This window comes from Patagioenas fasciata, chromosome 21 (assembly GCF_037038585.1).
Source record: "Patagioenas fasciata isolate bPatFas1 chromosome 21, bPatFas1.hap1, whole genome shotgun sequence".
Classification (NCBI taxonomy): Eukaryota; Metazoa; Chordata; class Aves; order Columbiformes; family Columbidae; genus Patagioenas; species Patagioenas fasciata.
Genome location: NC_092540.1, coordinates 948,392 through 973,670, shown reverse-complemented (window position 1 = coordinate 973,670; position 25,279 = coordinate 948,392). Strand labels below are relative to the sequence as shown.

Sequence of the window (25,279 nt, the reverse complement as noted above, 5' to 3'; positions counted from 1 at the left end):
GGCTCCACTCCAGCCCCAGCTCCACAGAAAGCCCCGAGTTTCTCCAGCGCAGCCGTTTGCCACACCATACTACACCTGTGATGCGGCCACAGTGACCAGGGGATGCATTTTGGGGGAAAAATTTGGGATTTATCCAAAAAATCATTTCCTGTGACACCTCAGAGCTGTGCAATGAACTGGTCTGGTACCACAGGTGCCACATAAGCTGAAGCATCTCCTGCAGCGCCGAGCGGGGCTGCTCTCACCTTCCAGGTGGCCGTGTTCCTCCGGAAGTAGGCGAACATCCGCGTGAACCAGTTATAGATTTCGTTCAACGTTAGCTGCCTGTCGGGGGTCTCCAGGATGGCCTGGAAACCAGAGAGGGGACAAAAGCATCACTCACAAGCCCTGTGGGGTCTGACACCCATCCCGCGGTGAGGCACGAGGGGCAGAAATGGGGGTACAGCGGGTGTGGGGGCTCCCCCAGGACTGAGAAAGCGGGGAACAGCACGGCTGTGCCCTGCGGGCAGGTCTCGGGGTGCGGAGTTGAACCCTGTGCCCTGGGGAGCCACTCACCTGCCGGATGAGCGAGGCGTACGTGAAGGGCGGCCGGACGTCCGCGTTTTTGTAAAACTCGTGATTCTGTGCAAGTTCTGGAGAGGGGGACAAGAAATGTGGAGGCAGGGGGTGAAGTGACCCACTTCGGGAGCCGCAGCTGTGTGATGGAGGGTGCGGAGCCCCATCCCCGAGCTCACCTGAAGATATCGGGGTGCAGAACTTCTCCGAGTTTCTCCTGCGGATGGGTCCCACGTTGTGTAGGGTGGAAGAGCTGATGACGGAGGGGCCCTGCCGCAGGGGGGTGATGGGCGCCGTGGCGGAGGTGGGGGGATGAGGTAAACCGTCGGGGAACGTGTCGGAAGTGCTCTTGGAGAGGGTGGCACTGGAGACCAGGTTCAGCTGCAGGGACAGGAGGGACGGAGGGCAGGTGTGGGCGCCGGCACAGGGACGGCAGGGGCTGGCAGAGCCCTCGCAGCTCCGCGGGGCTGAGCCGGCTCGTGCCGCAAAGCAGGAGAGAAGGGTTGGAGCGGGGGACTTGCTGGGCTCAGCAGGGATGCGATGCAACCGCGGGAGGGGATGCAACAGCAGGAGGGGATGCATCTGCTGCAGTCTGAGCCCGCGGAGCAGCGCAACACGCCAACACAGGCTGCCTTTCACTCCTGATGCCTTGTCCCAGCACAAGGGACCAGGCTACCTGCGCCGGAGCGTGCGCAGGGCACGTCCATCTTTGGGAGCCCATCCAGCTGGGCCAAGCAGGGCCGTGGTGACCATGCAGAGGGCACGGAGGGGACGGCAGCCAGTGATGAGGGCGAGGGGGGGAAAGGGGGCGGCTGTGGGGTGTAGGAGGGCAGGAGGGGTACGCACGCTTACAGGCTGGCTGAAAGGCTTTGGCTCTGAAGGTCTCATGTGAAGATGGGCCATCATCGCTTGGAGACGCTCGCTCTCCTTCGCCAGCTGCGGGAGGTAAGAGGCAGAAGAGGTGCTCAGGAGGTCAGACGGCCGTGGAGGTGCCCAGGGCCGGGGGAGCTGCCCACCGAGCCCCCCGCCCTGCCTGCGGGCAGGCGGCATCTCCCGTGTCCCCAGGAGCCACCTCCTGCCACCGCGGCGGGACCGCGGCTCCGCGGGGGCTCGGCACCCATGGCAGGGGACACAGGTGCTGCTGCTGCTTCAGCTCCATGTGTGCAGCCGGATGAAAGATCTGTGATGGAACAGAGCCTCACACGTCCCAGCCGCCCGCTGCAGCCCTCGCGCTCCTTCCTGGGAGCTCTGGTCCCTGTGCCAGCCATGCCCGTCCCCTTCACCCTCCTCCAGCCTCTACCGCTTCCTGCTCACCCCCTGTCCATCCACCCATCCCTCCGTCCGTCCATCCATCCACCTGGACATGCAACATCGCTTTAATTGCACGCTCCTGCCTGTTTACTCCCCGGAGTGCGGAGAAGGGTGAAATATTCACTGTGGCACCAGGAGAGATTTTGAGCCCGGCGGAGGCGATGGGATCTGACACCCGCTCTCCTCCCGTCACCTTCCCTTTCCACCAGGACCCCTCAAGCTCGGGGCTCGGCCATGTCCCCGGCTCCCCCCAGCCAAGCCCCGTCCCCGAGCGGGCGCTGGAGCCGGGCAAGGAAGGAGTTAAAGCAGGAGCCGGAGCGGAGTTTGCCGCAAGTTTGGAGCAGCTCGGATGCTTTTGCGCTGTCGTGGTGCTCATTAGAGCTGACAGGTCTCCCCTCGTGATGCAGATGCTCTCCGCCGGCACAGCGGGGGCTCTGCGCTGAAAACTTTATAATTGGTAGCTCTGGTGGCAGGTTCTCCTCTCTGCACACACAGCTTTCTGCTCACCCTTCAGTTGCTTTTTTCCTCTCCCCTTTTTTTTTTTCCTTCTTCCCCTCCTCTCTTTAAGCCCCAGTAATTACTTCCAACCTCTCGCCCTAGCGAGGGCTGGGGAGCAGGATGCTTCCCACCCAGGAAGGTTTTGCTGCGTCTCCCCCGCTCCACAGCCCTGTTCCTGTCACTGTGGGTGCCGCCGAGGCTGCCCCACGCCACGTCCCGCTGTCCCCAGGGCTGGCATCCCCGCGATGCCACCACCGCCACGGGCACAACCGCGTCCAGCTCCTGCCAACCCCTGGCCCACCCCCCGGGCACCCTCACCAGGGGGGTCTCGGTGTGCGACCCTCTGACAGGGACCCCTGCCCTGTCCCACCTTCCCCCTCCATGGCTTTTAAGTCCCAAGATGAAAACCCTCCATTTCCTCCCATTTTTGCCCTCCCTTCTCTATTAACCGAATTACACACGGCACGCTGGGGAGGCCAAGATGCTGGGAAAAGCACTATTTAAAGAACTGCTTTTCCAAAAATAGCACCCTGAGGCTGGGCTCCAAAGACACTGAAGTAAGTGGCCTGATTTCCATGAAGCCCAGCAGCCCTGTGGCTCCGGCTATGGTGGCACAGCCGGGCACGAGGGCTGGGGCACAGGGACTCATGTCCCGCCTGTGGGTAAACCCCACGGTCACATGTGGTTTCCAGGTCTGTGCCACCTCCTTGTACCCACAGGGCCGCTTTGGGCAGGAGGGGTGGCTTGTCCCTTCCTCCCTCCAGCCCCAGGACAATTGTGCAGGGACGCTGGTGTCAGAGGGGGAAATAGTCTGAGGTTCCTCCAGGTCTTGATCCCCTATTTGGGAAGGAGGGTTAAAATGAGCCCCCATGGCACTGGGGGATCTCTCTGGGGGTCCCTGATTACTACCCCCCTCCTGCAGCGAGCAGCCGAGACACGGCACGTGGAGTCGGAAAGGAGGCAGCTTTTCAAACGCGTGCCCTGTGGGGCTGGGGCCGTACCCACCTGTATTTCCAGCTGCTGTACCACTTGCATCTGGACTCGACACTGGGCTGTGCTGCGGTCGTCAAGTGCATGTTCTGTATTGAGGTGTCTGGGGAGAAGCACACGGGGGGTTACGCCTGGACATGCCCAAAATGCTGCCCATGCTGGGGATGCCCAAAGCGCGGTGAGCAGAAGGGAAACTGAGGCACAAAGGCAGCCAAGCAAGCTGGGCTGTGCCTGCTCCCCAGGCCTGGGCTGCAGGGCGGCCGTACAGCCCCCAGCAGCACCCGGGTGTTCAGGAGGAGCCGCTGGTTGATGGAAAGTCCTTGAGAAGGGCAGGAGCTGCCCGACCTGAGGAGCAGGTTTCCAGGACAAAGGCGGCTTTATGGGGATTTACTTACACCCTCTGCGGAAACCCCTGAAGGCAGAGGGTGACATTTCCAGAGCGCTCCTCATCCTACCGCTTGCGTGCCTCATGTTTACAAGGCACTTTATGTTTAAAAAGCACCAGGACCTTTGGTCCTCGCCGCCCTCCCTCCCTCCCAGGGAGGCAGAGGCCATTGGTGGGTGACAGTGCTGGCTGCAGGGACACCCCACATCGCCTTGAGGGGTCCTCGCCCCCAGACCCAGCAAAGCAGCAGCTGGGGGTGCAGCCAGGCCTGACCGTGTAGCCCTAACTGTGTAGCCCTGACCATGTAGCCCTGACCGTGTCGCATGGCCGGGCTGTGTCCTCGCTGGGGTGGGTGCAAACACGGGGGTCCTCACCGGAGGGGGACAGGTCAGAGGGGGTGCAAACAGCAGCAGGGCCACCCCAGGGACAGCCCAAAAGGTGGCACCTACATGGGGAAACACGCAGGCATTCCAGGGTCACGGGTCAATGTTCTCCAGGACTAAGACTGAGATATTTTTGCCGGATGTCCCAGGAGAAGGTTCCCCAGGAGTGTCTGCCCTTGGTCTGGATGTGGAAGACGGCAGGCGTCTCGCCCGGCTGTTTGTGAGAGGCTTCCAGCCCCAGCTTGCACAAACAAGTTTGGTACACGGACCAGGTGCCAAGCCCGTGTGTGAGCGAACCCCGCAGGGCTGCGGACCGAGCGCCGCTCCTCTCCCCGCTTCTACCGGGAAAGGCCATCGAGAGCCCAGGCTGTGCTGAGCGGGACCAGGGACGGCTCCCACCAGCCCTCGCAGGTGATCAGAAACCGCTGCTCAGAGGACGCGCTGCCCCTTTGCGCCCCGGCGCCGAGGCCTCCTGAGCTGAGGCTCAAGGCTCGGACTCAAAGCCGGGCCCAGGCTGCAGCTGGGCTCAGCCTTGGGGAGCTGCAAGTTTTCTGTCTGTCTGTCCTACACCCCAAGACATGCTCACGTTGGCAAAGAGGGGAGAGGCAGATGGGACACAGGGACCCTCCAGGCCTGGCCATCCCCAGATCCAGCTCCCAAAGCCAACCTCGCTGATCTGCCCCACCATGTACACATGCCCGAGAGGAGATGCTGTATCTGGGTTCACCCCGTGAGTCAGAGGAAGGCGGACGCAGGCGCCTGACTCATTCCCTCGCTCAGTCACCACCAGGCAACGCTCCTGCGGCCTCCCCAGGTGGCCTTTGCACCTCCTCCTCCTCCTCCTCCTCCTCCACTAAGGTCTCTGCCCAGCTCCGTCCCTGGAACGGGAGGCTGGTGTGGTCCGAGGATGCTCCGCTGGAGCCACCCCAAGCACATGGCAGCAGATGGGATCACTTCTAAAAACCCAAAATCTCGTCAAAGAGGAGCGAAGCGCACGCCGGAGCATCTCGGCTGTGGCGCCAAGCAGACAGAGAGGCGGGGGGGAAGCAGCAAGCAAGCCCGTCAGTTCCTTCTGATGTCTTTGCTAAAAATCCTGGCTACAAAGAGATCTAATTGCAAATGAACTAATTAAGTAAACCTCTGACGAAGCGTGAAAACAATTTGTTTGACCCTGACGCTAGCAGAGGGCTCTTCGACAGCAGAGTTAATCAGTCAGTGCCGGAGCCCACAAGCAGCATCAGCGGGCGGCCGCGCTGCCATCTGCTTCCCCCCGCCTTGCCCCCCAGGAGGGAGCTGCACCCCCCTGCCTGCTCCTGCCCGCTCCGGTGGGTCTCTTCTCCTCCCACAATAATCCCTGGTGTTTTCTCCTTTTGCACAGGGCCCCCCAGCTCTAGGCGGACAGACTTTGGGGTGTCTGGCCCTGTTTCAAGGTCTCCCACCTGCCAGCCCCATGCTGTCCTGGTCTGAGAGCGTGGGCTCTCCCCGAGTGCAGAAAAACCTCCCCAAAAAGGGAGAAACTTACTTGACAAACTGTCCCAAGTCCTCACAGAGGGTTTCGCAGCCAGGCCACTTGCACTCTCCGTGGCCGTAGAGCGGGTGGGAGCTGGGGGTCTCTTCATGGGAAGAGCTGCAGAAGAGGGAAAAGGACCATCAGAGAGGCAGTTGTGATGCTCCAGCGTTCCCATGCACAGGGCCAGCCCTTGGGGACCCACAGGAGACCCCACAGCGATGGCTCCATGTCCTCCATGGGCACATGGGTGCAGCAAAACAGCAACTGGACTTGTTTATGGGGTAGGCAGAAACCCCCCAGCCCTCCCAAGCCTGTTGCCAGCCCCACAGGTGATGGATCCCGGCCCCTTCCACCTCTCCAGGGGTAAAAACACCAAGTGCCAGGGCCCGACCCGGCTCTACCTGTCCCTTCTCGGCGTGTGCATGGTGCTCTGTCCATTGGGCAGAGGGTGATGGGAAATGGGAGGCGAGACCTTGGCGGCCGAAAACGAGGTAGAGTTGGAGGTGTTGGTGGTGAGGTCGAGACCTTCCTGCTTGATGCTGTCCTCGACGGGCTGGGCGGCCGTGACCTCCTTCCAGAGCTGCTGGAGGTCCGAGGGGCACACAGCTGCGCACGGGGAGAAAGCACCGGCCGTCAGCGGGACGAGGGGCAGCCCCCGCGGGCACCACGCGCTGGCGCGGGCCCCCACGGGCCCTGCCCGGCTGGCACAGCTCAGCCCCACAAAGCTCAGACTGTGCGCTGGGAAATCACCCCCAAAGCTGGGGGCAGCCCTCTGTGCTGGCACCTGGCGGGGAAAGGCTGCACGGCCCCATCGGGCACCTCAAAACAAGGCGCCCGCAGCACCCAGGGAGCCCCGCAGAGCTGTCCCAGCAGGGAGGGGACCCCAGCCCCCGCACCCCTGCAGGGGCAGCCAGGGCCCAACCCTGCACCCACCCCAGCCCCAACTCGCCCAGGCTGCTCCAGCCATTAACACCATTAGGCCCCAAACTTTCAACAGGCGCAATCGGAAAAGCAGCGGCCCAGCCCCCTCCCTCACCCGGAGCTGCCGCCGCCGCGGCCTCCCCAGCGCAGCCCCCGCAGGGTCCTTACCTTGGGGCAGGGTCTGCAGGGGCACGGTGCCCTGGCCCGGGGGGAGGCTCACCAGCCCCTGGCGCTGCAGGTTTAACAGGTGCTGCTGCTGGAGCTGCTGCATCTGCAGGAGCTGCTGCTGGAAGGCCAGCTGCTTGTTCCCTAACGGCTGCCGGGAGACAAAAGGGAGAAATCAAAGCGTGTTATTTCCAGCCTTGCAGCACAAACGGCGCGGGGAGGCCGGGCCCGGCGGCGGCGGCCGGGGACGCCCGTGGCGGTGGCACCGCGGCCGTGGGTGCCTCTGTGCTGCTGCCAGGGCCTGTGCCCGCGCGGCTCGCGGCGGAGCCGGACGGAGGCTTTGATCTGTCGGAAGAGGAGGGGAAGAGAAGGAAAGGGGAAGGGAAAAATAAAGCGCTGAAACGAGAGGGAGTGAGCAGAGCTGTGGGCTTGCTCAGAGCGGAGATCCAGCTCTGCCTGCGAGATGGGAGCTGGGAAACGGTCCCTGTTTGCCAAAAAATGGCCATTATGAGCCCGTTCTTGGTGGGGGACAGAAAACAGTGATCTGCAGGGGGGCAGACACCCAGCACTCCCAGCCCCGCGCAGCAGTGTCGGAGCCCCCAGCCCAGCCACAAACACCCCCCCGCCGGTGGGCGACTCCCCCACCCGTCCCCAGGAGCCGCCGCGCACCGACCAGCCCTAAACTAGTTAGGCAGGACAGGTCCCCTGGGAGGCACCAAGAAATCCATGAGAATTAACTGAAGGGGAGAGAATTCAATTAGGGCTGGGGACAGGCAGCTGCTAATGCGAGCCGGGCAGGAGAGGGGAGCTGCCCCCGGCCTCATTAGCGGGGCCGGCGTCTCCGTAACCCCGTGAACCCCTCTGTGCGCAGACGGGGTGTGCGGGGCGAGGAAACGGGCTGGCGGCCGCCCGGCCCCGCCGCGGCGGTGAGAGGTGCCAGGGCCCCCTCGGTAAAACACAACAGCCGAGCCTGTGCCGAGGCGCTTCCCCCCATCTCCCTGCGCTCCCCACCGGGGGCACTTTGCAGCCCCACTGCTTGGCCAAAGAGAAGTATTTTCACGTCCATGTTCTTAGTGGTGAGCGCAAGAGTTTTGCGATGGGAAACGTCTTTTCTTTTTCAGTCTTCTGGCTGGGTCTGAGCATCATGGGCACTCAGGCCCCAGTGAAGCAGGGATCCCCGGGACCTGGCGCAACCCCAGCTCCTGCTCTCCATGATCCCTGAATTTCAGCCTTAGCACCAACATCTCTCCTCAGCCATTGCCCCACAAGCTTTGCTCGGCTCCTCTCCCCTCAGAAAGACCCAGCCTGGCAAATACCGGCTGAGTCCTTCCCAGAGGGGATCCCCAGCCCCTCTATGTTAGGGCTGGATCCTGCGTTTGGCCCCCACCCCCATCCCGGTCCCACCTCCCGTCCCCGCGCGGGGGCTGGGGGTCCGGAGCGTCGCCCGCGCCCGCCGTACATTAGACGCAGATGACTGGGTGCAGCTACCGGGGTAAGAGCCGCCGTCACTTTGATTTATGAGCACATCAGGAGGAGTTTTGGCGTGACACGCGGGACTGACAGGAGCAGTTCATTAAGCTGACATGGAGGTTAGGCGGCAGGCAGCCCCCCGCGCCACCCCCTCAGGACGGGGACTGCCCCCACCATCGACTTTGGGGGCACACGGAGACCCACCGGCCTCACCCCAGGGGATATTGGGGTCTCTGCACCTGGACGCTGGGCTTGGAGAGGCAAAGAGCTGGGAAGGAGCAGGACGGCTTTGGGAGGGCAAGGGGCTGCCTGGAGCCGTCCCAGCCCTGAGCTGCAGCTCCTTGCACCCCCCGAGCCGAGGACGCTGCTGGGGGTTGGCCGTTACACCCAATGCAGGAGAATGTCCTGGGACAGGCTGGGACGTGCTGCAGCTCAGCCCCGTCCCGGCGGGATGCAGGACCAGCCGTCCTGCTCGGCCCCTTCCTCGCACCCCCGCTGCGGCGCAGCTCCTGGCGCCCCCCCGCATCCTCTGGGACAGGATGCTGCCGACAGGCGCTTCCGACGCGTTTCCATCCTCCGCGCTCCCTCTTTTCCTGCTCTCCCCTTCCCTGTGCCGCCAGGGACCTCCAGCCGCGCCGCTCCTGCCGAGATCTGAGCTGCTGCTCCGCGAGCTGCTGCTCCGGCACCTTCCCCGGCGCGGTGGCGGCACAACACCGATCCCACCTGCCGATCCTCCTCCGCGCTCCCAGACAAGCCACTGCCTTACACTGAGCTGAGTCCTTGAAATCGAGCAGAGAGAGCAGAAGGTGCTCGGTTTACAAACCTCGCAGTGGGGCCGTAATTAAAGACCGCCCTGGCTTTCCATGAAGGAGCCGACTGCAGCCACGGCTCCGCGGTGGCATCCCCGGCACGCCCGTGCCCGCACTGCTGCTCCCGGCAGACACGCTGCTGCCCAACACACGCTTTGTCGGTAGCAGCTGCCTCAAGTCACAGGGTGAAGCTGACCCCACAAAGCCTGGCCGGGGGTTCTGGGGACGGGAAACTCTGTGGCAGCGACTCGTGGGGACCCTCTCACTGGTTTTTGGGGCCATGGGGTGGTGATGCTGCCGGGAGCTGGACACACACCCCTTTAGCACCATGTAACGCGCCTTTTCCCATCACCGGCCACTCAGACTTCCTTAGCGGATAAATTTCTCATCTCCTCGGTACCATTTAATTAAAAGTTAACACGAGCTTTTTAAACCAGGAGCCCGTTAAGCAAGCCCTTTGTTAGAGTTTAATTATATCCCTGTACGTTGCTGCAATATAACATCGCCACGGCCAAGAGGAAAGTCCTTGAGGAAGCTCAGATTTATGCCTCCCCCGTTCCTGGAGCACGAGCAGCTACTCCAGCTCCTGGAGATGGCTCCGATAAGCCTGACCCCGCACACGCCACGTAAATACGCCAACAACCCGCAATGAAAGCCTGGGTCAGAGCCTCTCGAAAGATCGAGTGGGTGCCGGCCCGACCCCGAGCCGCTCGCGCTGCCCGTTCCCCCAGCGCGGGAGCGTGTCGCTGTCACCCCCCCTGCAGCCACCCCAACGTGCAGTCTGGGCTTAAACGCCTGCTTTCTCAAAAGAAAGCTGAATCTTTAAGTGCTGAGAATCAATGAGTGCCAACCAGGGTGCTGGATTTCAGGAGGGGTGACGGCAGCGAGCAGCCCCTGCACCCCACTCCGCCGCTTGTGCTGCTGCTCGGCTGGGGACACGTCCCGGGGAAGGACGCCCGGTGAAGAGGACACTGACACCAGACCGACAGCAATGAAAATACCATCCCGGTGGTACCACCTGCACCCATCTGGGAAGAGAGAGGAGCAAAAATATACAAAGAAAAGGACGGGAGTGCTGCTGTCTGCCCATGCGACACCCCCAAAACTGAGCGCTGCTGATGCACAACACCTCGCAGGGCATCGCTGTGGGAAAGGAGAGCAAATCCTGTTGTGTAAAGGGCGTTACACAAGAGTGATGCAAGCACACCGGGATAAACACTTCACCATGCAACCACCTCCCCGGCAGAGGGCCCACGGCTGCCCCCGGGTCTGCGAGTCCGGCAGCACCCCCGTCCGAGCGCCTCCCGTTGGAAAAGCCCTTGGCGGCATCCCCGCCATTTCACGCAGCACTGGGGTTTCACAGAACCGCCTTTCCTGGCAGGAAAAGCCCCGCTTGGTGCTCCTGCCTGACCTGGCCCAGCCTCCTCTGCCCCACCGCGAGGAGCGTTTGGGGAGCCCTCGCTACGTCCTGGGGGGCACCAACCTGCCCCTCCATTCGGGGAGGGTCCGGCGGCTCTGCCAGCCCACACAGACTTCGCTGCTGCCCATGATTTCTAGATGTGCCAACAAGGACGCGGCGCTGAGAACAGGGCAGCTCGGTGCACGTGTCAGAACACAGACAGGGAGGAGGAGGAGGAGGAAGAGGAGGATGAGAAACCCCAGTGTCCGGACCAACTGCCCTGGCACCCCCAGGAACACGATGCCCCCATGTCCCATCCCCACTGGCTCCCGACTGGCTGCCCCGGGTGCTGATTCACACACCCCTTGTTTTGTGCTGGTCCCCCTTTGATTCGGAGCCAGATCTGATGGCCCAGAACCCGTTGGCGTGAGCTCACCTCTTTGGGTTGCTGCTTTCCGGCTTGCTGCTGCGTCAACAGCTGCAGGTGAAGCTGCTCCTGTTGCTTCTTGTAGTATTCCTGCAGCTGGGAGGGCAGGAGGCAGGGACGGGGGGGACGGAGAAACCGGGATTAGCAGCAGAAACACCCGCTCGCGTCTCCCTGCCTGCACGGCCCCGCGCCCAGTGCCGCGCTTTGCCACAGCGCCTGGCACCGAGCCGGCAGGGCACGCGGGATGAAAGCGCCTGCCCAAAGAGCCAGGGCCATGGAAAAACCCTTGGAAAGACGCTCCTGCGGGCTCTGGAACCGAAAGCAAGTGAAATTCCCCAACAGCACCAGTACCAAACCTGCTGGGTTTTAATGGCGACCGGTTGCCCTGGGTTTCTGCCACCAGCGCCAGGGGAAGGGTCACAACCCCCAGCTCAGTAACTCCTGTGCATGCCGGGGATGCTGCAGCCGTCCTGGGGCGTTTGCTAATGGGGGATGTGAAACACCGGGAGGTGGGTGATCCCGCGAGAGAACGGGGCCCAGGTGCTCTGGCACATAACCCAGTGTGTCAGCAGTGGAGAAACCCCATTCTCAGCATGGTGGGACCCCAAAACACCCCTAGCAAAGCTTGTGAGAGCTGGCGGGCTCTTGGCTGGGAAGGCGCTGGGAGCAGCCACGGCCCCTGGTCTGTTCGGTGCGACCCCGTGAGTCTCGGGGCTCATCCCCCTTCACGGGCACCACGGGAAAGCGCAGGCAACCGGCTCCTCGCAGCTCCCGCTCCAAACAGGGCTGGGCAAAACAGAGAAAAGCACCCCAGCCCCACAATGGGGCACCGAAGAGGGTCCCAGTCTGCAGGAGCAGCGCCGGAGCTGCCGGCATCGACGCCAGCTCTCACCCCAGCCCTAAATAAACTGTTGGTGATGGATCTGCTGCGCGCAGGGGGGCAGAGGCACCGGGAGGTCAGCGAGACCCGCAGCCCCCTCCCGGGCACCCGCACCCGGGGCTCAGGAATGCCCCTGGGGATGCCGGGAAGCCTTTATCAGCGCGGGGCTGACAGCGCTGACAGCAGCAACTTTGCTTTTTCTGTCGGCGAACAGGTTTGGAGAGCCTGGGTGTTTACCCGAAAGCCAATCACAGCCGGGTCTCTGCAACATGGTCGAGCGAGGCTGCGGGAACATTGGGTCAGGGGTGAGAGGTGTGATGTTTGGTTTTCTTCTGGTGGAGAATGTGAGCTATTCCGGCCTGGGTTGTTTAATTTGCAGTCAAACGTGTTTCTTTATCCGGCTCCAAAGAGGCTCGGAGAAGGACCCACCCAGGGTAGTGTTTACCCTTTGTTCTTTCCCTGGGGCCAACCTTGAATCCTTATCAGCCTATTTGGAGTAAACAGGTACTGGAGGCAGGAGGAAGGGTGTGGAGGATGCTTGTGGGATTTCTCCCGCTCTCCCTCCCGCCGGCCGGAGGTGTTTACCCAAGCAGACCTGTTTTGTTTCGGAGCTGAGCTTTGTTTTTTTTAATTCTCCTCATCTGTCCTCCATCCCCGTTCCTTTTACATTTGACGGAGCGCTCCGGAAAAGCCGAGCAGGGCTGTGAGAAACAAACCCTGGCTCTCAGGCCTGGACTTACCCCTGAGCCAAGCACCTGCCCCAAAGCGCAGCTGAGCCTGCCCAGCCCTCCCCGGGCAGCTCTTCCCACCCCCTGGTGCTGGGGATCCCCAAGGAAACGTGGGGAGAACGCAGGAGCCCAAGAGGAAAGGACCCATCTGCCTGTGCCCTGGGCCCCGCAGCGGCCACGGGCACCGGGAGCAGCCGCGCGGCCGGGCCGAGGCGCAGCGGTACCTGTTGCAGCATTATCGCCTGCTGCTGCTGCAGGAGCGCCTGGAGCTGGGGCGGCGACAGGATCTGCTGCATCTGCTGCGGCGTGATCATCTGCGGGGACATCATGGCCACGGACACGGGGACCTGCGGAGGGGAAGGACACGTCAGCACTCCAGTCCCAGCCCTGGAACACCCTCCCCAAATGCCAAGGAACCCACAGGTTCTCCCAGGGCCTCCCCTGTGCCCCTGTCCCCTCGTCACCTTTGGGCGAGCCCGTGGCCATCAGCCCGTCCTGGCGCGCTGAGGCCATCACTGGGGACATGGTGATGGCACAGAGGTCCCCGTGGTGCAGCCGGCACAGGGACAAGCTTCCTAAACCATGAGCTGCCCTCCCCCTCAGGGCAGGACGCTCTCTGCCCGCAGGCGCCTCTTGAAACACAATTTAGCTGGAGGAATTACGAACCCAGAGGAGCCAGGTTCCAAACCGCAGCTCCCTCCCCTCCTGCGAGCATGGGAAAGGTGTCGGGCACCGCTCCTTCCCTCGGCGTCCCAGGGGATGCAGAGAGAGAAACGCCAGGGGAAGCGGGGCAGATACCGATCACCCAAATAACTTTGCAAAGCAGATCATGGAGAAAGAGGTTACCGGGTTTTCCATCAAAGCTTTACCTCCAGTTGACACCGGTAACTCTCGTAATTACTGTGCCAAGTGCAGGGAGGGCAAAGAAAACCTGCTGACCCCAGGCCCTGCCTTTGGTTATCGCAACGCGGGTCCACACCCCGCGGGAAAGCGCCGGGGAAGGTGTTGGTGATGGATCCCAGCCCCGCCAGAGCGACGCTGCCTCCCCAGCCACGGCCACCCAGAGCTGCCCCGGCGCAGCCCGCCGCCCATCCCACCCCAGAGCCCTTCCCGAGGCTCTGGTCAGGGTTATGGCCCTGCCGTGATCTAAGAACCCTTGCTGGGTGCTCCCTTTTCCAAGGACAGCAGATGACGGTGGCTGGTTGGAGCAGGGGAGCCGCTGAGCCACCGGCCACCAGCAGCCTCGGGCTCCTCCAGGGGACCCCCAGAGATGGCAGCTCCTCGGTGTGGGGGACATGGCAGAGCCTGCACCTGGTGCAAGCCAAGGACCCAGTTTTAATCCAAAGTGGATGACTTCTCATCCCCTCTCTGGGACCCTCAGCAATGCCCTGACTCCCCAGCCTGGACCTGCGTCCCCTCCAGCCACTCCGGTGGGACACGGAGCAGGGACAGGACCCGTGGTGGCCCGTGCAGCCCAGCCGGCAGGGCTGAGCGCACTGACCTTCAAGGGAGATTGCAAAGGCTTATCTGTTTGCTCAGGCATTTTGCTGGAGGGCTCAGTTTCATTTGTTGCAGGTGATCCCCCTCCAGGTGCCTCTATGTCAGAGTTATTGATTAATTGCCGCATGTCCACACCCAAGGGCCGTGCTGGGCACTTTCGGCTGTCCCGGCTGGGCTGGCGTGGGGGGCTCGGGGCTGCAGGAGCATCCCTGGCAAAGAGCCGCATCCCTGCCGGGGCTCTGGCGCTGCCGGAGAGCCCCCCGCACCCCAGCCCGCACAGAGCTGCCGTTTGGGCTCTCAGGTGCTCGCAGCCAGCTGTGCAAAGCCCTGGGCGAACATCTGGGCAGGAGGGAGCTGGCGAGGATGGCAAGATGAGAGCGAGCGGGTGCGCGCCCGCTCGCTGGGAGCTAAGCGTCCTGCTAATTTCCCTTTGCCAATTCATCAGCTGGCAACGTGCTCGGAATGAGAGCCTCTAATTAATTGCTCATCCGCATCCCCCATCCGGGCGGGCTCCCCGCCCCCACCGCCGCCGTGCGGCCTCTCGTACACGTTTGCTGGCATTTTCAAATCGGAGGCATCCTAATTACCGGAGAGTTATAACACCTTCCATTTCTCGCCCAGCGGACTGACACCCTGTCAAGAGCAAAGAGAATTGCCAGAGGTTTTGACAACACTAATTGCCCCTATAATCTAAAAACACAAAGGAGAGGCGATCAGTCGAGAGGGCCCCAGCTCTCGATCCGACACGAGGTTTTCACAATGTTACAAGAAAACAAAAGCGACGCTTTTTAGAGTTTGATGGCTGCTAACAAAAGCAGAATTATATTTTCATACAACCTTTGTCTGCATTAAATGGCTTTTTCTTCCGCGCTCGGATGCGGAGCTGACACGGGGAAATGGCGGCGGCTTCGCGAGGGGCGAGGTGTGAACAGGGCGAACCGGTGCCGGCTCCTGCAAGAGGCGATCACCTCCTCGAGCTCCCATGGATGCCGAAGCCACACAAAGAATTTCCCTCCGGTGTGGAAAACATCTCCCTCCTGGCTGAGGTTTCCAGGGCGGGCAGGAACTTTCTTTGGTAAAAGGGGAAATTCCCGTTTATGGCGAGTTTTGCTCCCGCTGCAGCCACTCGTGCCCAGAGAACGGACGGGCTCCGGGCAATGCCGCCCCAAAGTTCGATCCAGGCAGGCACGGGGTCCAACGCCAACGTGAGAGCCAGGACACGGAGCAGCGCAGCACCAGGGCTCAGCCTCTCCATCCCCATCGCCCTGCAGCAAAGTCCCTCCCCAGCCCCAGGGACGCTCCTGGCACCCAGCACATCCCCGGGGCCGCGGGTCGCCTGGTCCCGGCCGGCACGTCACGAGCTGGCATCTGCCAGACACCGAGTCAGGAAGGGCTTGACTCACTCCCTGGCCGGCTGCCACTCCGCAAAACTGCTTACTAACAGCTTACTAACAGCTCCGGCTGCCGCCCAGAGAGCCCCGGCGCTGCGGCTCCGCGCCGCATCTCCAGGGGGTGATTTTCCGGGCGGCCTGGCTGTAATCCCCCGTGCCAGAGGCCGGGGCGGGCGCGGATCGTCAGGCAGCGGGTGGAAAACCAGACGGGTATTACGGGGAAACTCTGCGCTCAGCGTGAGCGCAGAGCAACCCTGCCAAAGGCGGCTGAGCGAGCAGGATTTGGCCGGGCCAACGCAGCAGGATGGGGGAGCGGTGCTTTTAGTTGGATTTTTCTTAGTTGTTTTTTTTTACGGGAAGCGGATTGCAAGTCCCAGGCACGAGGCAGAGCGGGGAAAGCCACGGCCCGACGCCGGCCTTGGCTCCGGGAGCGCGGGGCTGTCACCGGAGGGACGGCCGCCCTGCTGACCCCGGCACAGCGGCCCTGGCGCAGCGCGGGGGCCGGGACGTCCCCGTCAGCCCGGGGCGGGTGGTGAGCCCGCGGTCTGCTCAGCCTCGAGCATCCCCGTGCTGACCTGCAGCGCCCAGGCCGCGAGAGCCGCTGTGTCCCTGCTGCTACAGGACGGGGCACCTCCAGCTCCACACCGAAAACCACACGTCAGCCCAGCCCTCGTCCTTCCCCGTCCCCGCTGACCAGGGGGCTCCGGCATGAGCAAACCCCCCTCGGCGGGTGCGCAGCAGCTCCTGGGGTGTTCGTGTCTCACAGTCCCCAAGGTGCCGCACATTCTTGTCTCTGATCTAATCTTGGGTTTTAAGTCCCAACGAGAAAAAACAGCAAACATGTTTGTGCTGTTTTTCTTTTTTTTTTTAAACACCCTTTTCAAATCCAAAACCAACAGAAACAACCGAGGCACTTGGCGAGGGCGGCCGGGAACCAGGAATAGAAGAGGAGGAACAACCACCACCAAGAGCAGCTTTGGTTCTGCTGTCTTCAGGGGCAGGGGATGAGCAAATTCCCGCCCTGAGCACCCACAACAGCTCGAGCAGAGCAAACCTTTCCCAGCGAGTCCAAGCAGAGCTCGCGGGTTCATCCACGGGTTCATCCCATGGGTACATCCACGGGTACATCCATGGGTACATCCCATGGGTACATCCCATGGGTACATCCACGGGTACATCCCATGGGTACATCCCATGGGTACATCCCATGGGCACATCCCATGGGCACATCCATGGGTACATCCATGGGTACATCCACGGGTACATCCCATGGGTACATCCATGGGTACATCCACGGGTCCCCTCCTGCTCTCAGCATCCCTGGGCGAGCCCCGAGCTCAGAACATCTGCAAGAGCTTCAAATGCCGGGGTCGGGCACGAATCCCACGCACACCCGTGTCACCCCCACCAGGGACACACACCTGCTGGGTGGCACAGGGCACCAAACGCTGCCCAGCCTCCAACTCCACAGCACACCTGGACTGTATCGAGGTGGGACAGAGACCACGGGCCAAAACCCGCCCAGGGTCAGAGGAAACGCCCAGATCTGCAGAGGAGCTCCAGCTCCATGTGCCGGGTCGGGCTCTGAGGCTGGGGGGTTATTTATGAAACCTTTGAACAGCTTTAGCACCAAAGGAGTAGCTGCCGGGGCGAGCAGGCGCCAGCGTAGCTGCGTGGAGGACGACCAGCCTCTGATGCTCAGCCGCAGGCAAAGCAATGGAGGAATCAACCCCTGGATGTGCAGCCCAACGTGCGTCCTCGTTAGCACCGCGTGCCCCGCCGGGGAAGCGCTAATCGCACGTAATTCGAATGCGAGTCGCTGGGAGCTGAATGGGGGATGCATGGGCAGGGGGACGGGGCTGGAGCACTCGCTGCCCCCCATGAAACCTGCGAGGACTGAAGCGGCTCGCCCGCTCCCCCGTTAGACCCCACAGAGCCTGCAGGGCGGTGGAGCGGGACGGGGACGGTGGCAGTGACGGGGCTACGGGACGGGGATGGCAGCAGCGACGGGGCTACGGGACCGGGCTGGCGGCAGCGACGGGGCTATGGGACGGGGACGGTGGCAGCGACAGGACTACAGGACGGGGACGGCAGCAGCGACGGGGCTACGGGACGGCGGCAGCGACCAGGCTACGGGATGGAGACAGCAGCAGTGATGGGGCTACGGGACAGGGACGGCGGCAGCGACGGGGCTACGGGCCGGCTGGGCCGGGCTGGGAAGGAGGAGGGGGAGCGGGGACAGATGGCGGTGCCAAGAGTTCAAATGGAAAAATCTAGCGCCGCGCGAGCCGAGACGGACGGGCTGCTGGATTTTTTCCTGGAGAGGGAACGCAGAAGGGCTGGTATTGATCTGTCTTCATTACCCATTTCACTCAAGTTTCAAATCAACAAAATACACTTTTCCGCTCCGCTGCCCTCCCCAGCGCAGCAGACAAAAGAAAAGCAATTTCCCGCAGTTTGCTCCAAACTCCTCTCCCAGTTCAGGGGCTCTTTAACCTCAGCAAGTGGCTCTTGCCGAGGGCCGGGAGAGCCCGGCTCCGGGGCTGGGCTGGGAGCCCAAAGGGCACCTGTGATCCAGCGGTGCCTCCAAGCCAGAAATGGCCCAGCGCCCAAAACACGGGGCACAGAGTCCTCGCTGCCTTTGCAAACATGGTCCTGCACCTCGTGCCACGGGCCCCCCAATACCGGCAGCATCTCCCTGTGCCAGCGGGATCCAGCGCAGCAAAAGTCCTTGCTGGCATCTGCCAAGTTTCTAATGGTTTAAAAGTTGCAAAGAAATAAAACCACTTAAAGATGTTTCGGGGTGGGTTTTTTCAGCATCTCTTCGATGCAGCTGCAACCGGAGCGTCAGCTGGGGGCTCTGCACACACACCTCCGGGCGTCTGGGGGCTGAGAGAGTTCGGACTCAAAACCCCAGATCCGGCCCGAGCCAGCAGCTCCTTGTTTGTTTTTAGGAGCACGCCGTTACCGATCGTCGTTAATATTCCCGCTGGCTCGGTGCCCCCCGAGCGTCCCGTCCCCATCAGCGAGGTGGCAGGGAGCTGCACACACATGGTGTCAGCAAGCGCCGGGGACTCGCAGCGCTCCGGGGTGTTGGGGGCTGCAACGGAGACCCCGGTCCTGCTCTGCTCCCCCCAGCCCAGAGCTGCTGCGCCAGGACCCAGCCTTCCTCCTCCTCCTCCTCCTCCTCCTCCTCCTCCCGCCGTCCTGGCCAGTCTCACCCACACCCCTCTGCCGTTAGATAAACTTCCTTTCAAAGGAGTCTGCTTAATCCCCTATCTCCCCGCGGTCAGATCCCGCTCCAGCTGCCGGCCGGGCCGCGGGGCCGGGGGGAGGAAGAGGCCGGTCGCTGTGAGTTATGAGCTATTTCTGACTCACGTCTACAACTTTCACAAGTTCTTTTGCAACACAAAAAGGGAGGAGGGGGGAGGAAGGCAGATCCAGCTCACTCCAGCAAAGCCGCCGGCCAGATGGGCAGGGAGGGGAGAGAAAACAGCGGCGAAGGGAGAAGGGGATGACGGTCGGTGAGCGAGCAAAGCGTGTGCAGTGCAGCCGGGAGCAGCGCGGCAGGGGCAGGCAGGAGGAGCGCAGGCAGGAGCAGCGCGGCGCAGGCAGGAGCAGCGCGGCGCAGGCAGGAGCAGCGCGGCGCAGGCAGGAGCAGCGCGGCGCAGGCAGGAGGAGCGAGGTGCAGGGACACGCACCCATGGAGGGAGTGAGGCGCTGGTTACCGGAATGTGACTTCACCCTCGCTGCCTTTGTCCTTCGCAGACATTTTCCATGCAGCGACTGCGTTTCCTTCCTGCCAGCACCGCTGGAAAAGCCGCCTGTTCGTGCCGCGGGAGCCCTGGCCAATTCCCGCTGCTCCTCCCCAGCCCGTGAGCCCCGGTACCGGCAGCCCCGGGACGGCACTCGGTGCCGGCTCAGCCGTACCCCGGCGATTGCCCATCCCAGCCCCGGAGACTGCCCGGCCCAGCCTGGCACAGGCAGGACCTCCAGCTCTGAGAGCGCTTGTGCTAATTACTTTCCTTTGTTAATTAAACCCACGTGGCTCTAATAAGGTAACCTGCTGTTCTCCGATAAATTTAATTAGCCTGAGGGGAGAGCCCCTCTGCACAGCTATTTAAATTGTCACTTCCCATCGCGCGGGCTTTGCTTCTTTCTGCCTCCCCCTCTCTCCAGGTTCAAACCCCTCTTTGCCTCTTTCTGCCCATTTGCTGCCCTTTCTTTCGGCCAAGGGAAGCAAAGGGGAGGCTCCCCCATGCCTAAGGCACCAGGATGCCACCAAGGGTGCTGCACCCACCCAAAGCCCCATTTTCCACCCCACGTGGGCCTTGGTCCCATGCCAGCAGCTGTCCCCATGCGGGGGGACCCGCTCTGGCCATGAGGGCCCATCCCGTATCCAGCCCCACTCACAGCACCAGCACCGACCTGGGGAACTCTGTGCCTCCCAATCCCAAATGCTGTCCCAAGGTGCGATGGCACATGGTGACCTTCTCCCCTCAGTCCCCACCCCTTCCCACCACATCAGCACACAACAGGGACCACAACCCCCCCACCAAAATAAAACAAATTTCTGAAAGTTGATGGGAAATCGAAGCCTTTGTGGGCTCCTGGGGGGCTTCGGCCACCCTGAGGATGGAGGTGACGCGTGTCTGCACGGGCACTTTCCCGCGGCACCGGTGTGCAGCCGAGCCCTTCCCGAGCAGGAGGGGATGGGGGAGCGGGGCTCACCTGCACGGCCGGCTGCTTGCCCTCGGTGCTGCTGGGGGAGCTGAGCCCCGTGGCCTGCTGCAGCAGGAACTGCCGAGCCACCTGCAGAGCCTGCAAAAGAGACACAGCGGGTGGGCGGGAGGAAGGCTGCCCCCTCCTCCTCCTCCTCCGGGCACGCTCCCCTCCGGCTCCCCGGGTGCGATGCACAAGGAGGGCAGTGCTCCCCGATGCTCCCCATGCGCGCTCTCCTGCCACACCGGTATGACCAGCACAGCCTACCACATGGGACCGTGGGGACAACCCTGTCCTCTTCCAGAAACCCCCACCCCGTTTTCAGCAAATCACCAGCTCCAGCATCTCGGTGCCTCTGGCAGGTGTTGGTTTTCACGGGTCATCCCCAGCCCCGGTGCTGCTCCCAGCCCCGCTTCCCCATGGGCTCCTGTGTTTCACCTTTAAGGGATTTTTTTGGTGCATTTCTAACAACCAGGCCATTGTAGCCAGGCTCGCGTTGGGTCCAGGGTCAGCGCCCGGCCTGGCGCTGCTGCCAGCGGCACACGGTTCCCCGGCTGTCATCACCCGGCCGTAAATCACCCTCCCGCCTTCCAGGAGCGGCCGTTCGCCCCGAGAAAGGGCCAACTTGTTAATTCTCCGTGTTTCCAGCTGTAAAGAAGAAAGCCCCCAGCCCCTGTGCCGCCTTCTCCAGCCCTCCCTGCCAAATCCGCTCACGAACCGGAGCGGTGTTACCGGAGCGGCGTTACCGGAGCAGCGTCACCCGTGGTGTGGATGCAGCTCAGCACGCAGCTCCGCTCCACTTGCCTGTTTAACCCCTGCAAAGCAAGGAGCACCCCCGGTGCCCTCAAACAGGGCACCCCCTCAAACAGCATCACGGAGCCTCGTTACCTGTGGTTTAACCAAAGGTCCCATGTTGTGCCCCTCTCCGCCCGGAGCTGCCAGGGAAGCGCATGCAACAGATGGAAAGCAAAGGACACCCCAGATGTTTCACATGTTTTCTGTAGATAAATCCAGCCAGCCCGCTCCATGCCCATGGACAGACACCACTACAAGTGCTCTTGCACGAGAGGTAACGTTAAAGTTGCTGCTGAATCTGTGAGCTGAGGGCTGAGCAGACGCACCCTTACTTATTTCATTAATAAAACCTTATACTTTCATAGCAAGTGACCCAAACCCAAGAGCTGCAGCCCACAAGTTTCAAAAGCAGACGGGATCCTAACGTTAGTCTCCTATGACAAATCGCTGGGGCTGCACCCAAGGGTGCTGCACCCAAGGGTGCGCCCAGGGCCCATCGCCTCTTCCAGCGGCCGGGGATGCTCAAAAACTGCACAACCACTAACTGGCAACAAACCCACTTCATCCAAATGACTGAAAAATGAAACCCTTGGGGCCAAACGCGGCGATTTGCTGCTGGTGTGAACTGCGGCGCGAGTCCCGGGGCCGGCGCAGCCCCAGCGCTCGGCACGCTCCTCCGCGGGCACGTTATTCCCTGTTATTAACGGTAATAGATGTGCATCGGTAATGCGAACACAAAAACCATGTGACAGTTATGACAGCTCAAGGTCTGATATTTTAATTACTTTCTGAAATGAAAACAGTAATTGCAGTTAAAAGCCGAGGGTGGAGGAATCCACGCGGCGGCTGCGTGCGGCAGGGCCGGCCGGCCCAGGGATGGGTGCTGGGCCACAGCCGCATCCCGCGCGTGCACGGCGGCCGCCTGAGCCTTCGCCACCCTTCCACGTGTCTGTTTGACGGAGCTCTGCGTGGATTTGGTTTCTGCGCGTGCAACACGTGAAACTCCTTCGGTGTTTGCACAGCCCAGCTCGCGGAGGTGACCGGGTGAGGCAGGACCCTGCCCCAGCCCCGCAAAAGTCCCTGCAGCAGGTACGGAAACACAGCCAAGGGGAAACCAGGAGAGAAACAAGGGCAGCAGCCCCGCAAAGTGCCAGGCAGCACTTGTCCCAGAATCTCCCTTTCTGAGCCCGATCGCCGCCTGGCCAGCGGGTGCCACCGCGGCCCCGGCCCCGGCCCCGCCGCCCGCCCCGCGCCGCCTCTCAGCGGGGAATTTAATTCACTCCCCGCTGGCTCTCTCACTTTGTTGTGCTCTGAAGCACGAAATTACAAGATTTACAGGAAAAAAAATGACATGGCCTTACAATTGCACACGGGGGCCTCTCCGGCAGCGCCCCAAGCCGCCCCCTCCTCCCCGCACCCAGCGGCTTCGGGCTCGGCCCGCGCTGCAGGGGCGCTCGGGCTGGCACAACCAGGGCTCCGCACCTGCTGCACAACGCGGGGAGACCCCTGAGAACTGATCTGGGGATGCAGAGCCCCCCGTTATCTGCGTTTGTCACCCCAGCCCCAGGGACAGCACCAGCGGGGCGGTGGCGAAGCCTCCGCGGGGTGCGCGGCACAACCTCTGCTCAGGGCTCGGCAACGTGAGCGCAGCAGGAAGAGCTTCCCCGTAGGAGCGGATGGGCTTTCGCCTCCCGGCTCTGCAAACCGCAGAGAAAACGATTTAAACAAGAAAAAACTGTATCCTGCTGCATGGTGTTATTCAAGAGTCATTAGCATGTTACCCGTAATTAGGAACGAATGGGTTGTGTCAAATTCATCATGCTCCTGGATGGCCCCCTTTGATCAGCAAATTATCCCATTAAAAAGTTTGTAATGTCTCAGGCACTCCAGCAGGAGCTGGTGCTGGTCGGCTCTGCACCCCAGCAGCAGTGCGCCCGGGGCCAGGACGGGGACCCAGGGACGGGCACACGGGAGCACGGGGACGGGCACACGGGAGCACGGGGACGGGCACACGGGAGCACGGGGACGGGCACACGGGAGCACAGGGACGGGCACACGGGAGCACGGGGACGGGCACACGGGAGCACGGGGACGGGCACACGGGAGCACGGGGACGGGCACACGGGAGCACAGGGACGGGCACACGGGAGCAAGGGGATGGACACGCGGGAGCATGGGGACTGGTACACAGGAGCACGGGGATGGGCACACGGGAGCATGGGGACACCACAGCTCTGTCTGAAAGGCCTCCCCAAAATCCAACATGCAGGGGAAAGCCTGGCCCAGGGTGTTTTCAAAGGACCTCACTCTAGCGGGTATTTCACTCGATGAGGGCGCAGTTTTTAATTCCGCCCGGAACCGCGGCCCAAAAACAGCCCAGGGATTTTCCACCTGGATGGGATCAAAGCTTCGCACGGGGTTTTAACCTCCAGTGAGAGAAAAGCCGCCCTAAAATTACGTTAAACCAAGAATTTTGCAAGGAAGCGGCCAGAAAGATCTGTGAGGAGTCTGTACCGTCCCTGGTGCCTTTGGGAGGGCAGAGAGAGGCTGAGGAGGGAGGAAAAAATGTTAAAAAAAAGAGGTTTTTTACACTAACCTCAGAAAAATGACATCGTCACATTCCAGAACTGGAGCCGTTAAAACAACACACACACGGGATATTTTTAGATGGATATTAGCGGTAAATGATGCCATAGTGAGCAGCACTTCCACCCAGCCCAGCCCTGGCCCTGCTAAACCAGAACCAAACGGGCAGGAGATCCAAATTAACACCAACGACTCGACTGCTCGCGGGAGGGCAGGAACACAGCAGCGATCCCACGGGAGCTCCAGCTCCGCTCTTAACCCCTCAGACCTCGCAGGCGAGGGGTTAAACCCCCTCCCACTGACGTGGAACACACCCCACCCCAGGAAAAAACCTAAAAATAGGAGAAAACCCCCCTGCATTCGTCCTCAGTAAAATACGAAATATAAATCAAGGAACCTAATAGAGAGATGAGTTTCACTTAAGTGCTCCAGCCTCGTTTTTATCTTAAATACCCTAATAATAGCAGATTACACAATATATTTGAGATGTGATCACATGTTTTACGGAGCGGTGTCTTTCCTATGGCAGAGAGTGTCTCTCCTCCCCCCCTCACACCCTCCTGCAACCACCAAAAGAGTCCAATTCGCTGCTTTTTTCAAGAAATAACCAAAATCTTGGTTTTGCTTGAGAACCTGACATTTCTTTGGCACACGTCTGCAATAAACTGCTGGGGTTTGTTACAGTAAATCCAACGCAGAACAAGGCTGGAGCAGCTGGATTTTCCAGGCGGCTCCTTTTCCACGGGACTGCCCGTTGGGAAGAGCCGCGGTGCGGCCGCGGCTCCCGGGGGCTTTCCCAGGACACCCCCGCTCCGAGCACCCCGAGCCCAGACCCCTGCACCCTGGTTTAAACCCAGCTCCGGGATTTGTGCAGGAATTGAGGGAAATGTCAGAGAGACGGAGCAGCCCCGGGTGGGCAGCGCAGCCCCAGGTGCGCAGGGCACTCAAGTGATGCCCAGCGCGGGAACCCCCGGTGCCGCCCTGCTCCCCAAACCGGAGCACCCCCCGTCGTCCCAGCGCAGGGTCCCGATGCCCCCGTCACCCGCCGCCCGTTTCCTGCCCAGCCGAGGATTCCGGGGGGCCAGGGGCCGGTCCCCGCCTTAGAAACTCCTGAATGCGGCGGGGCCCTTGCGGCGCGGGCGCAGGATGTGGCACGCCGGAGGTCTCGCCGCGTTCCCACAGCAACGCGGGCAGCCCTCCCATGCCCCCGGCCGACCTCTCCCCTCCGCCAACCCCGCCACAATGCGGGCGCGCGCTATTCAGGCTTTTCAACCCCATCCCGCCATTGAAATCCAGGGATTTAACCCCAACGCCAGCCCTGGGGCTGGGGGAGAGCCGGGGAGGGGGTCTCCTTTCCCCACCCATCCCGCCGGGCTCCCGCTCCCCTCCAGCCTCTCCAGACCACGGGACGCTCTGAACTCAGATCGGGACGGACAGAGTGACAAAAGCTGCGGTGTGAGGGCAGAGGGGTTGGTGCCACAGTTGGAAACCTCTGTCCCAGCCTGGCACTCGCGTCCTCCTGCTCTGGGGACTCCCCAGGGGCCAAGCAACAGCCTGGGGGTTCCCTGAGCACCCCACGGTACCCACACCTCCCTGCAAACGAGCCCCGGGGCTGCCTGGGTGCACCCTTTCAAAAGGGTGAAGGCAGAGAGGCTGCAGGCACCCAACAAGGTCCAAACCAGCTCGTTTTGCCAAAAGGTGCAGAACCAGCGGAAAGCGAGGGCAGAGCACGTGCCCCGGGAGCAGCAGCGCCCCAGCAAACCCCCACGGACACGGGGCTCCAAGCCACTGGTGGGGCGGTTGAGTGGTCCCCACCCCTCCAGGCTCCCTCATGTTAAACAAGGATTGAGCACC

At 62.0% G+C, this 25,279-nt stretch overlaps 1 protein-coding gene across 5 annotated transcripts in view; it reads right to left on the bottom strand.

Moving 5' to 3' along the window:
* The window catches only part of FOXP4 (forkhead box P4), a 54,997-nt gene that overhangs the window by 8,697 nt on the left and 21,021 nt on the right, over nucleotides 1-25,279 (bottom strand). The window contains exons 3-13 of one of the 5 annotated variants that reach the window (XM_065854737.2): nucleotides 20,054-20,143; nucleotides 12,656-12,778; nucleotides 10,833-10,919; nucleotides 6,722-6,869; nucleotides 6,034-6,238; nucleotides 5,645-5,749; nucleotides 3,370-3,457; nucleotides 1,402-1,491; nucleotides 735-936; nucleotides 556-632; nucleotides 246-347 (exon numbers count right to left, since the gene is read on the bottom strand). In XM_065854737.2, the coding sequence (XP_065710809.1) occupies nucleotides 246-347; nucleotides 556-632; nucleotides 735-936; nucleotides 1,402-1,491; nucleotides 3,370-3,457; nucleotides 5,645-5,749; nucleotides 6,034-6,238; nucleotides 6,722-6,869; nucleotides 10,833-10,919; nucleotides 12,656-12,778; nucleotides 20,054-20,143 (1,317 nt within the window). Of the gene's footprint in view, nucleotides 1-245; nucleotides 348-555; nucleotides 633-734; nucleotides 937-1,401; nucleotides 1,492-3,369; nucleotides 3,458-5,644; nucleotides 5,750-6,033; nucleotides 6,239-6,721; nucleotides 6,870-10,832; nucleotides 10,920-12,655; nucleotides 12,779-14,768; nucleotides 15,002-20,053; nucleotides 20,144-25,279 lie in introns of those variants that run through there. The other 4 variants (XM_065854738.2, XM_071817838.1, XM_065854740.2 and 1 more) reach the window with 4 other exon arrangements.